At 39.8% G+C, this 12263-nt stretch overlaps 1 protein-coding gene across 1 annotated transcript; it reads right to left on the bottom strand.

Annotated features, from left to right (window-relative positions):
* Positions 1–10274: 10274 nt before the first annotated feature.
* On the bottom strand, positions 10275–10624 carry LOC101606949 (eukaryotic translation initiation factor 1-like). The gene has a single exon (XM_045153184.1). It carries the CDS (start codon positions 10622–10624, stop codon positions 10283–10285), a length of 342 nt encoding a protein of 113 aa, XP_045009119.1. The 3' UTR covers positions 10275–10282.
* Between the last annotated feature and the right edge of the window lie 1639 nt (positions 10625–12263).

Consider the following 12263-nt stretch of genomic DNA (forward strand, 5'->3'; position numbering starts at 1 on the left):
TAAGAGATATTATTGAAAGGTGTGTATTTATATTTGCCTTTTTTTTTTTTTTGTTCCAGTTCTACCTGTGCTTTTTTAACAAGTATTTGAGTATTGCTTGTTTTATCTAGGTTCTTTATATGTGTGCTTTTCCTTTTCTTCAGCATGGATGATTCTATCAAGTATTTTCTGTAGAGCTGGTTTTGTCTTCAAATACTCCTTTAACCTGCTTTTGTCATGGAATGTCCTTATTTCTCCATCTATTTGAATGGATAACTTTGCAGGATAAAGTATCCTTGGTTGACAGTTGTTATCTTTCAGAACTTGGAATATATCACTCCAAGCCCTTCTGGCTTTAAAAGTTTGTGTTGTATAATCTGCTGTAATACTGATGGGGTTACTTTTGTAGGTAACTTGATTTTTCTCTCTAACTGCTTTCAATATTTTTTCTTTGGTGTGTGTGTTTGGAAGTTTGATTATAATATGGCGAGGAGAGGTTCTTTCCATGTTTTGTCTGGCTGGGGTTCTAAAGGCTTCCTGTATCTGTATTGGCACCTCTTTCCCAATTTGGGGGAAATTTTCTTCTATGATTTTTGTTGAAGACACCTACTATCCCTTTGGAGTGGAATTCTTCTCCCTCTACTATGCCCTGAAATCTAATATTTGGTCTTTTCATAGTGTCCCGAATATGTTGAAATTCCCACGCATATTTTCTATAAGTTTGCCTTTCTCTTTGTTGGGCTGTGTTAGATCTGCCGTCTGGTGTTCTAGCTTAGATATTCTATCCTCTCCTTCATCCATTCTACTGGTGAGATTTTCTACAGAGTTTTTTTAGTTCATTAACTGTGTTCTTCATTGCTAGTAATTCTGACTGGCTTTTCTTTATTGTTTCTATTTCCTTATTTATGTCTTGTATTGCCTTCTTTATTTCATGAAATTGGTGTCCTGCCTCTTCTCTGATTCCTTTGATTTCCTCTTTATGTTCCTCTTTGACTCCTTTGATTTGTTCTCTGACTTCTTTGAACATATTTACAATCATTCTTTTGAAATCTTTCTCAGGCATTTCCTCTAACTCTTTTTCACTGGAGGTCATTTCTGATGCATTAATACTTTTAGGTGGATTTATATCGTCTTGCTTTTTAGTGTTTCTTGTGTTATAATGTATATATTTTTGCATCTTGGATTAAGTTAATGCTTGGATTTTCTAGCTTGCTGGGTATTCTTAGCTATATCAATTGGTTTGATACTTTCAGGGTAGGAGCTTGAGGTGTTAGATGTGGCTCTTAAGACTCTGAGAGTATCCACAAAGGTGCTCCTAGGGGTTGAGTTTCCCTGCTATGGGGGTATTCAAGTAGGCTGAGTGGAATAACATACAGGTAGATTCTAAAAATTAACTAAACACTGTACCCATTCAGTCAAAAACAGCCCCAAGTATGTATGCCAGAGTAGTTATTATAACAACCAGATCCTCTATCAACATAGAGGTTAATATTTCTGGTCTGTTGAGGGATCCAAGTCAGCTTGTGACCAAGCGAGACCCTTCCCTGGTGCAAACCCAGTTATCTTGGATGAGTTTGGTCTCAGTCAAGTTGCTGCCTGGGTCGTCGGGCTGCTGTTGTGATTTCTGGAGCTGAGCACTGGCTTTTCCTGCAGGGCAACTGTGGCCCTGCAGATCAGCTCCCCCACTGGGTCTGTCAGCAGCTGAAGCTTCTGCTGCTGGGTCGGCAGCTGTTGCCCCCCCTGGTCTGCTACTGCTGGGGTACCGGAGCCGCTGATGTTGCTGCCGAACTCAGCTCCTTACTTGGGTCACGCTGTCAGCTCAGGTTGGCGTGGCTGGTTCCTGGGACCACCGGAGCTTGGTTCAGGTGGTGGGGGAGAGGAGGGAGCCTCAGCTGCTCCGATTCTCTCGCTGTTCCACATATTCTTGTACCTCGCAGTCTGCTCCTCTGTTGCTCACTGCCGCTCTCCCTTCACGTTTCCTGAGTTGCAAAGAGCACGGTGTGAGGGGAAGCTCCCGCACCTGGCTTTTCTTGCAGCTGGAGCAGAGCTTGGTGGCTTTCTAGTGCCCCGCCACCACCACGGTTGGCGGAGCTGCCGGAGCCGCTTTTGCCTGCCTGTGTGGGCTGTGGATGCTCTGGATCTCTCCTACTTCTCCGCTGCTGCTTCAATTTCCTAAACACCTTGCTTTTTAGTAAAAGTGTGTATTTTGCTGAGTTTTTTTGGTCTTTCCCCCCCCCCCCAGGCTGCTTTGGCCTGGTACCTATGCCACCATCTTAATCGGAAGTCCTCTGTTTTGTTTTTTGAGGTAGATTCTCACTGTGTCCCAGGCTGACTTGGAACTAACTGCTTAGTTCAGGGTAATCTCAATTTCATGGTGACCCTCCTACCTCTGCCTCCACTGTGATGTATTAAAGTTGTTGGCCAGTATGCTTTCAACATTAGTTAAAAGGAGGCAGGCAGGGTTAATTTCCACACACAGTCACAGGCTCCTGGTCACCATGGAGGGAGGGCAGAGCTGGTCACAATCAGTCCCACAATGAGACGCAGATCAGAGTGGTGAAGGTGCTGCTCAGTGAGCACTTACCTCTTTATGTAGTCCGGGATCTTGCCCACAATTAAAGTGAGTCTTCCTACCTCAGTAACTCTAATTATGGTAGATCATCACAGGTGATTCTATGCCTTGTCATGTTGAAAAACAATCTAAACCATCACAGTGACCAACGATTTATTGAAGCCTGTTGTCATTAGCTCTATGGTTCTGGGATGAACCTCTAAACCAGACACAGTTTATAGGAGGAAGGATATTGATTTCAGGCATGCTTATTCAGGGGGAGTTCTGTAACAGTGGAAAAAGCTGTCCCATGTAGAGAGAAAAGCCACCAGCAGCACCACCAAATACAAGCAAGCCCTGGGAACCCCAGGCAGTGCTTGAGCTCTCTGCATACCTTTAGGCTGATAACAGACCCACCCACAGTGACAGTCCTTCCAGCCAGGTGGCTGGGAATGTTTGTTTTAATAGCACCTGTGTCTATTGGTGGACATAACATTCAAACTACCACATGGCAGAAGTTGGCAAGGCAGTGTGAATACTGGGCACAAAGACACAGTGACGTGGCACATGGAGGCAGACTTGCAGCACCCGCTGCTGGAGGACACAAGGACTGAACTCTGCAGGAACCCCGGAGAAAACCCCACCTGCCTAAGCCCCAGCATTGGGTCACTGAGAGTGATTTCAGCATTCTGACCTTCTGACATGTCACGGATAACCTCACTTATTTACACTGTCTATTTTGGGACATTTGCTAAAGCAGTCTTTAAAATCCCAAACACAGGATCTAGGAAACCAGGACTTTATTTGTTTTTGTCTCCATGTCTGGACCTCTGGGAAGGAAGGAAAACACCATCATTACCAGCATTTATTTGGGTTTTAGGAATCTGTACTTAGGTCCTCTTATTTGCACTGAAAATACTTTTTCAACTGAACTATCTCAGAACACACCAAATTCCCTATTTAAATATAACTTTAATACTTATCAATATTATTTAGATAAAAAGTTTTTATTAGTTCATTAGTGAACCTTCAGTGTCTTCCTGTCACTGTCCACCTTGAAGGGTAGCTGATCTCTGCTTCCTTAAACTGAAGGAAACATTAGGAGTTGGAAAGTGTCCACTGGGGAAATTACTACTCAAAGGGCTGAGATTAATGAAATAATAGGCAGCAATATTGAATGAGACAATCTATCATGCCTTCCATGGTACAAGGAACATTGTAGAAAGTGATGGGGAGTAAGAATATAACATCCAGAGGGTCTGAAGGCAATATCCTCTGGACAAAATGGTACCACTGCATTCATTATGCTATAGTTACTTCCTAACTTATGGAGCATATCAACATTTTGACATGGATGCTGAATAAAGGCCAAACAAACAAAAACCTTAAACACTTTCAAAATAGAAGAGGAACTGTTTGGAAAGAAGAAAAGGTTAAGTGTAATAGGGGTAGGGGAGGAGATAAAAGATGCTAATGGGAGATTATGATCAAATAACATTGCAGTCATGTAGGAAGGTTGTCAATAAAAAGATTTAAAAATATGTCAGAATTTGTCAGTAAACACATTCTGTAGTCTCTTGCTATTAACATCTTGTTTTAATACACAGGATGTCCTAAAATGCAAGATATTAGGTTGATTGCTTTATATGTTAACATGTGTGTTGTGATAAGAATGTGTATTATTTTAGAGAAGGTTTCATGGCTGCTTACTTTGAATAATCAGTAAATGCCTGTTAAATCTAATTGTGCTATGGCATAATATGTCTGTGATGTTTATCCATTCAGTTTTTTATTTATTTTAGATGACTTATGTAAAGATGAGAATGTAGTATGAAAACCCCTGGGCTCATTACTAGTCACTTGTGAGATGAGAAAATATGTCAACTTTTATGTCCATTAGAGTTCATTTGTGAAATGAAATTTCTGAATATTTTGGGTATATATTTACAATTATCACATCTCCTTGATGAATTATATCCTTATTATGTTTTATTTTATGTTCATGCATGTATGTGCTATGTATGTATGTGTGTGTTCATATTAAATAGCAATATGCAGATTAAAATTCTATGAACACATTCAAGTGAGGCACAATAAAGTTCTTAAGAAGTCAGTCATAGATAACATGCCATGAGAGTGCACAGAACTAGACTACAGGTAAATGAGGAAAGAGGGAAGGCTACAATATATACCTTCCCCTGAGAAAACAGATATTGTTAGTGTTGTTTGGAATGCAGAAGATATGTTATGTTGCTTTCAGTGTAGGAGAGAGACTGCTGCTATGATGTCTCAGTTTTGACTTCACCTGGCAGTTTGTCTCACTGCACCACTGCACCCATCAGGTCATTTGCATATTGCTCCCTAAGGGGGATTCTCCTTTCTAGTCTGAGATAAAAGCATGGCAGTAATATTGTCTTCACTGATCAGATCTCTTCAGTTCACCCCAGTTCCTCAGTCTCTGAATCCTCTGAAAATCTTGGAGACAGAAGAGATCAGAAAGGATTATGGAGAGGGAAGGTGAGATCCTGGCTCACTGCTGGCCATGTGTGAGATGTGAAAGTCTTGTCATCAATGGGTCATTTGATATTTAGATCTCTGAAAATAAGGCAGAATCCAGAAGGAGATCAGACCTGTGCTTTGGCGCAGAGTCTGATGCAGATGCTGAAATAAAGAGAAGCTTTCATCTAGAGAACCTGTAGTGTCTTTGAATTGTGGTGTTTTGTGAAAATGGATACTGTGAGGTAGCAAAGAAAGTAGCACACATGAAATAAAGACGTCACTTGAGATAAATAATGCAATGAATGTCATCAAACATTCTCATAATATTTATAGAGCCATGCAAATCTCCACATGATACCAGACAGCAGTGGGGATGTGTGAAGACCCAGACTCCACTCTCCCTATTTGCTCCTCCTAGAGTCAGCCTCTGTCTTCTGCAGGCTGAGAGAGCCGCTGACCAGGGTATTGACACAAAGACTTATTGTATTGTTTACTGAAGAAGCCAGACCAGTCTCCAAGCACTGTTCCATTTGATTTCTAGTCAGTGTTCTGGGATTCAACATAGTTCCAGTGGCAGTGTCTGGGACAGATGTCACACTCATGGTTAGGAGGGTGGGGGCTGCGAAAATTTGGGTTTATCATAGCATGGAAAGTGTAGCTGCTCTTCTTGTAGTGAAAAAGTGAAAAAGCCCTGAACACCAACATTTCTGCTTGGGGAAGCCCACCTGACACATGTGTTGCTTGTCTGGGGGACAACTTCCCAGAGTCTGTGTATCTATGTGACAACACACTGGAGAACTCAGGGTCACAGTTTTCTGCTGAACCAATGGCTCAACCACGAATGCCTTGCCTGGACCTTCCTCACCAGTCATTTCTGGTCTCATCAGCTGAAGCAGGCTTGACCTCACATGGGTACAGTGGAATGGCATAGAAGAGCTTCTCAGAAACCAGACATGACTAGAGGTGAAGTGAACTGAAAACGCTTCTTAACAACACAGGCCTTGTCTGCCTTCATCATCCAGCTGAATTTACTCCATAGCACAGCCAACTAGCTGTGTGACTAGTGGCCATGAAAATATGACAAAAATGTCTTGCTTTAAATTTACCAAGTTATATATGTCTTATGATTATTTGATGAAATTAAATCTCTCCATTACTACTGATTTCCATTTTTTTTACATGTTGTTTTTCAAGAAAAAAGGTACATATTTTATGCCATTCTTGTCAGGGATATGTCAAGTAAAACTTTTCATTCTAGATTTTCATTTAGTAAGCAATATGCTAATGCATATTGTCAAAATTCTTAGCACAAAAGTTCTTGAACATTCTCAATTACTGCATATGGAAGTGAATCATTTTTTGAATTCCAAAAATGGATTTCAAAAACAGACAACTATATATTGGAGAAAAAGAAATCACAAAAACATTGCTCTTTAAAATGAATTTGCTTGGCTTATACAAAAGGCACTAGGTCATGATGGGAATCTGAAAAGGAAAATGCTCTCTAAGAAACCCCGAGCCACAGTTAGACTCCAGAGCTTCCTGTGAACAATAACAGGAAAGTGTCAGAAAGCTGCCAAGTACCAGCCTGGTTTTAGGATGTTCAGAATACTCTTGCAAAAGGAGGAGGCAGTTGAGCTACACAAATAGGAAGATGGGGACTTATTCCAGGGCACAATTTTTCACACAGCTTCCTATCTATGTGGTTTCCAGCCCATCGTTAGCATGACCATTATTAGCATGAAAATTAGAAATGTACTAAACAACTTTTCATTGTCTAACTTGTAACCAGTTTGACAACTCATTAGGAAATCAATAACCATGTCTAGGAGATAACATGTTTTCTAGCATCTTTAATTTTACTTATGTATTTGCAATTTACTTAAGGATAGCTGCTGCAAACTTACTCTAGATGCATGTGCCTCCTCATGAATCAAGCTTAAGTGGGTCCTGAGGAATTGAACCTGGGTTCATTGGCTTTGCAGGCAAATGCCTTAACCACTAAGCAATCTCTCCAGCCTGTTTTCAAGAATTTTCAATTGAAGCAGTCACTTACTATTTTGAATCTTGTTTAAAGTTTCTCAAGCCTCTATTTCATATGACATAATTTCTATATGTTTATACAATGTGTCAGCATTTCAAAGAAGATAAGCTGTAAGTGGAAAGAGGACTGAAGTCACTTTACCATTCCAAATTTGTAAAATTATTATTCTTCCTTTTTTAGACAACCCAACTTCTAGAGTGACATGCATTCTATAAAAACACAGCATTATAATCAATACATCAAAACGAAGAGAGGATAGAGATAATAGCTTTGATTTTTCAGTCATTGAATCTGAACATGGTTGCTCCTCTCCCATGACTGACTCCGACTTGGAAAAATGGAGTTGTTTTGCCATTATTTTTCCACATTTCAAAGGAAATTATTTTGACAGTGAGCATTTCAATAAGCCAATGCATGTTTGGTCATAAATCAATAATTTGTGCCCTATTTTGAATATCTGTATCCAAGCTCACAACACTCACTAAAATGGGAATCATTTGGTGCCTTACAACATCATGCCCCTACCCACCCCATTCTTCTGCCTCCCACAGAAGAACTGACTCCTTTGAATGGCTTTGATCCTGTATTTAGCTGCATAAAATAGAATAGTTCTTGTCAAAAATCAATGTCACTCTTGACTATGCCTGTTATCTGAGAGGAGCAGCTGGCCCTCTGTGTTGAAGGGGTTTTTGTTCCAGTGTGTATCATTGTGGGAGGGGTATTCCACTGTTGACAGAAATAGATTGCAGCATCTTCAGGCTCCATGCCACTGATGGTGAGAGAGTAAGAGGTCCCAGACCCACTGCCACTGAAGCGTGGTGGGACACCAGAAGCCAGCTTTGATATGCTATGAACCAGCAGCTTAGGGGAAGCTCCTGACTTCTGTTGGTACCAGTGCATGTAACTTACACTTTCACTGGCTCTGCAACTGATGGTGACTCTCTCTCCTTGAGAAACAGCCATGGATGTTGGAGACTGGGTGAGCACAATTTCTCCACTGGATACTATGATCATGCAGGAGAGATGAAAAGAAATAGATGTTAGAAATTGAGATCCAAGAATATTTTCATTTCCTACAGAACAAGTAAAAGAAAGAAACAATGGATTCTCTTAGATTCAAACTTAAGTGGAACATAGTTTTCTAGGTTTTCATCTTTGATCCTTCTCTCTCTCATACCTGTGACACTGAGTAGCAGGAAGCTGAACATTTGGGCCTGAAAATCCATTTTGCTTTCTGATCTCTGTCTCAATTACTACACTTCCCTTCTTATAAGTCTTAAAGGGAAGTAGGAGCCTTCTGTGGTTTCTGAGGAAGGTATATGCAAATAGATGGGTGTAGAGTAGTCAGATTTTGCCTTATGAATCTATGTGGCCCTTGTACTCATATGCAAAGGCAAAGTTGATGAGGAAGGAGAGTTCTCAGTGCTTTTGTTTTTCTTCCAGAGTTGTTCTTGCTCCTGGTCATGAGCTTTACTTTACCCAAGTATTTTAATGAAGATTGGTTGAATCTGACATACTTGGAAAAACAAATTCAACGGAGAAATGTGATATACATATTTCATTATAAAAACTTTCTAAACATAAATATTTGTAACACCCAGAAAATCCACAGCACTTCCTATTCCCCAGGTTTACATTCACTCTTCTTGGCAGCTGCTCAAGTGAGAACTTGCTTGTCCTCTGAGCCCAAAAAGGCCTAAAAAAGCCAGGTTCACAATGAGTTATCTGGAATACAGATAACTCTGGAATGGAAGGAAAATTAGCTATTGTTTTGTAGCAACTATCATGCTTCTATCATTCTATCCAATGCTAGTTTCAAGAAGTCCCAGGACTTTTAGGGAAATGAACATAGACTCACATTAAATCAATATCACAGACCATATGAAAATGTTTGGGTGCTGAAAAGTTTGTCTCTCTGTCATCCTATTACCCAGGAATGTCTGAGAATAATTTTAAAATAAATTATCACAATGGTGAATCTATGTTGTCAATTTTATTGGACTTAGGATCATCTAAGAAATGCTGTCTCCAGTGGCATACCAGATATGAAGAGATCTGAGGTGAAAACATGACTGATTTCTGCCCTCACCCTTGGCTTCTGGTTGGTAAATGAATGCACCATACTCTTGCCACCATTCGTGCTAATGTTGCTGACCTTCACGGACATAAGAATACAGATACCTTCACTTTCCAAAACTGGCTTATGATCAGCAGCTTTCTATGAACCCTACAGCCCTTCTGGAACTGCAACATCCAGCGTAATGGAGTGTGAGGCTAAGAGGTACTCAGCCCCTCCACTGTGAGAGAGACACTGTTTGACAACTTAGTCACTTTTCTGTAAGACAATCTAAAATATATCCCCTATGTACAACCTCATCTTTCAAGTTGTTCTGTTCATCTACAGATGCACTTCTTTAATTCACAGAGGGTAATAGTTCCAGAGGCTGAAAATTCATGTAAGATTTTAATCAAGACCAGTTTCACAAAGGTTTCAGTTGGATTAAATTCCTTTATGCAGTAAAGTTATGTGAAAAACATGAGGAAGTATGGAAGTATGCATCTTGACTGGATAAGAGAAGCTTCCCCAACCATTCTGTTGTTAAAACTTACTGTTGGTTTGCATTGCTTCTTAAAAACTACGAATAAAATGTAAGCAATTTGTGAGTAGATGTCCAAGTTCAGTGATACTGATATAAGTGCAGTATGGTTCAAAATACATCGAAATAATTTTTTTTTATTAAAACTTAGTTGTACATATATGGCTACTTTTATCTTTTTTAAAATAGATTTCCCCATGGTATCTGCTTTCCATTTATTATACAAAAAATAATTACCCATGGTACTTTTATTTCTTAAAAAATGTGAGAACAATCTCATCTCATTACTATTGTGTGTGTGTGTGTGTGTGTGTGTGTTTCTATTGACCCAGTAAATAGTGTGTTGTAATTTTCCTGTGGAATTTTCTGCAACCACAGAAATCAGTGTTTTGACAACTCTACAGAACATGAGTCATTCTTTTTTTTTTTTTTTTTTCTTTTGGCTCTTTTCAGTTTATTGCATGAAGTTACACTAGTCCAAGTTAAAAGCAGACCTTAGATGGTTACATTATACAAGCTGTGAGGTTTTTAAACTTGTGACAAGGGACAGAAAGGGTATTCTACTCATTGCAAGGAAATCCTCACTTATATACTTCAGAGGGCCACAAGCACTTAAAACCCATGAACCTTCAGCTGATGGTCCTTAGCCAGTCCAATCTCTATTAGGAACTGGCATATGTTCTTGTGCTGGTCACCCTGTAGCTGAGTCACTTCTCCATATTCTGGATGTTCAATTACAATACCATTGCAGGCAAATTTCTTCTTGAAAGCCTTCACTAGTTTCTTTTTATCATAATCATCAGCGATCCCTTGGACAGTACTCAGGGTCTTCCTGCCGTCCCTCTGTTGAATTTTTATATGGATATTATCCTCAGCGCCGGCAGGAAGCAGGTCATCACCCTTACTTGCACCAGACATGGGGTCAAAAGAGTGGAGTTTCAGGATAGCCGACATAACGATACATTCGTTTTCCTCGGTGGAAACGGCCTGGGGAAGGCTGCTGCGGGAGAAGGTGGGCAGGGGGGACGGAGGGTGGGGAAGCGAGGGGCTCGAGGCGGAGGCAGCTGAGTCCTGGCAGCGGCTCACTGACTGGGGACCATGACTCATAAACATAGATGAGATTTAAAGTTACTTAGTTTCTTTAAGTACAAAGCAAAGCAAATGCCGCCAATAAGTTTGGGGTGCATTTTTTAAAAGCAATGCTATAGTGAAAAATCTGGTAATGAGAGATGTTGTGGATTCAACCTGATTATGATAATTATTTTCAGTCATGCTGTCTCACACCTTAAATTCTAGCAGAGAAGTAGAAGTGGGAGGATTGCTATGTGTTCAAGGCCAGCCTGTTGCTAGTGACTGAGATCTAATCAGCTTGGGCTATAATGAGACCAGGCCTCAAAATACAATTGATCAATTAATTTAAGTAATTAATGCTTATGATACTTACTTGTATTAGGTGGCAATATGAGAAATTTTCCAGTGATGTTATGTTTATGCTCACATATTAATACCACCCTCACTTTTGGAAAGAGGAAATTTATTTTTCCCATCATGGTGACCACTGAGGACACTCAAGACTCACCAAAGTGGTAAGACAAAGTCATAGCTGTGTGTTTAGCACTAAGTGAAACATCTCTATTATACCATCCAAGACATCTCTATAATACCTCTGGGACTATTGATCAGGAGATGGCAGAAAGAATGTCAGAGCCAAAGGAAGGAGGAACAATTTGAAATGCTGTCTCCAGACACAAAGTGGTCATTGCATTCATGATCTCACAGAGGCCATCGTTACCTGCAGAAGACCTGCAAAACTTTGGGCCCACCAGCATGCTGTCATTGAAGATAGTGCATGGAGAAAAGAAAAATAAAGCAGATTATAAATACTGAAGAAGGAAGAATAGAAAAGACATCAGTGGAGGGTGGATGAGGAAGGTAAATTTGAAGGTTTAAGAAGATTATGTAAATTTTTAATAAAATTATAAAAATTAGTTGTGACTATGTTGACTTCACAAAAGCCATTTTGGATAATATATCTAACTCAAGATCCTTAGATTAAACTTATCTGTATAATATTTTGTGATGTAATGACATCATCACATATTCTAGAATGATAATATGGACATGTTTGGTCAGCATATTGTGATATTTGCATACTTTTTAAATATAGAATGAGTAAGGAATCAATTATGTCCTTCTATTCTTTTGAGACTGGAAATCAAGTCTCTCATGTGAACAAAATATTTTAGCATTGTTGCTGGGTGTGGTGGTGCACGCCTTTAATCCTAGCACTCAGGAGGCAGAAGTAGGAGGATCGCCAAGAGTTCGAGGCCACCCTGAGACTACAGAGTGAATTCTAGGTCAGCCTGGTAGCTATTCTGACAGAGTAAGATAACATCTCTGGAATCCCAAAGTAATTTTAATTTTTAACTGTATCCATGGCTGTACATAATCTTTATAATGTCAGAATGTCCCAATTATTTGGTTGTTGACCTTATTTCTTTAACAATGTAGTCCTATTGAGAAAGTTCTTATCCATTCCTATACCTTGAAAAGTTTTCTCTATTTGAGCTCTAGGTATTTCAGAGTATCAGTT

Source organism: Jaculus jaculus, chromosome 6 (assembly GCF_020740685.1).
Source record: "Jaculus jaculus isolate mJacJac1 chromosome 6, mJacJac1.mat.Y.cur, whole genome shotgun sequence".
NCBI lineage: Eukaryota > Metazoa > Chordata > Mammalia > Rodentia > Dipodidae > Jaculus > Jaculus jaculus.

What these genes read in the sequence shown, in the direction of transcription:
- LOC101606949 (XM_045153184.1), bottom strand. Translation starts at nt 10,624, where the DNA reads ATGTCGGCTATCCTGAAACTCCACTCTTTTGACCCCATGTCTGGTGCA.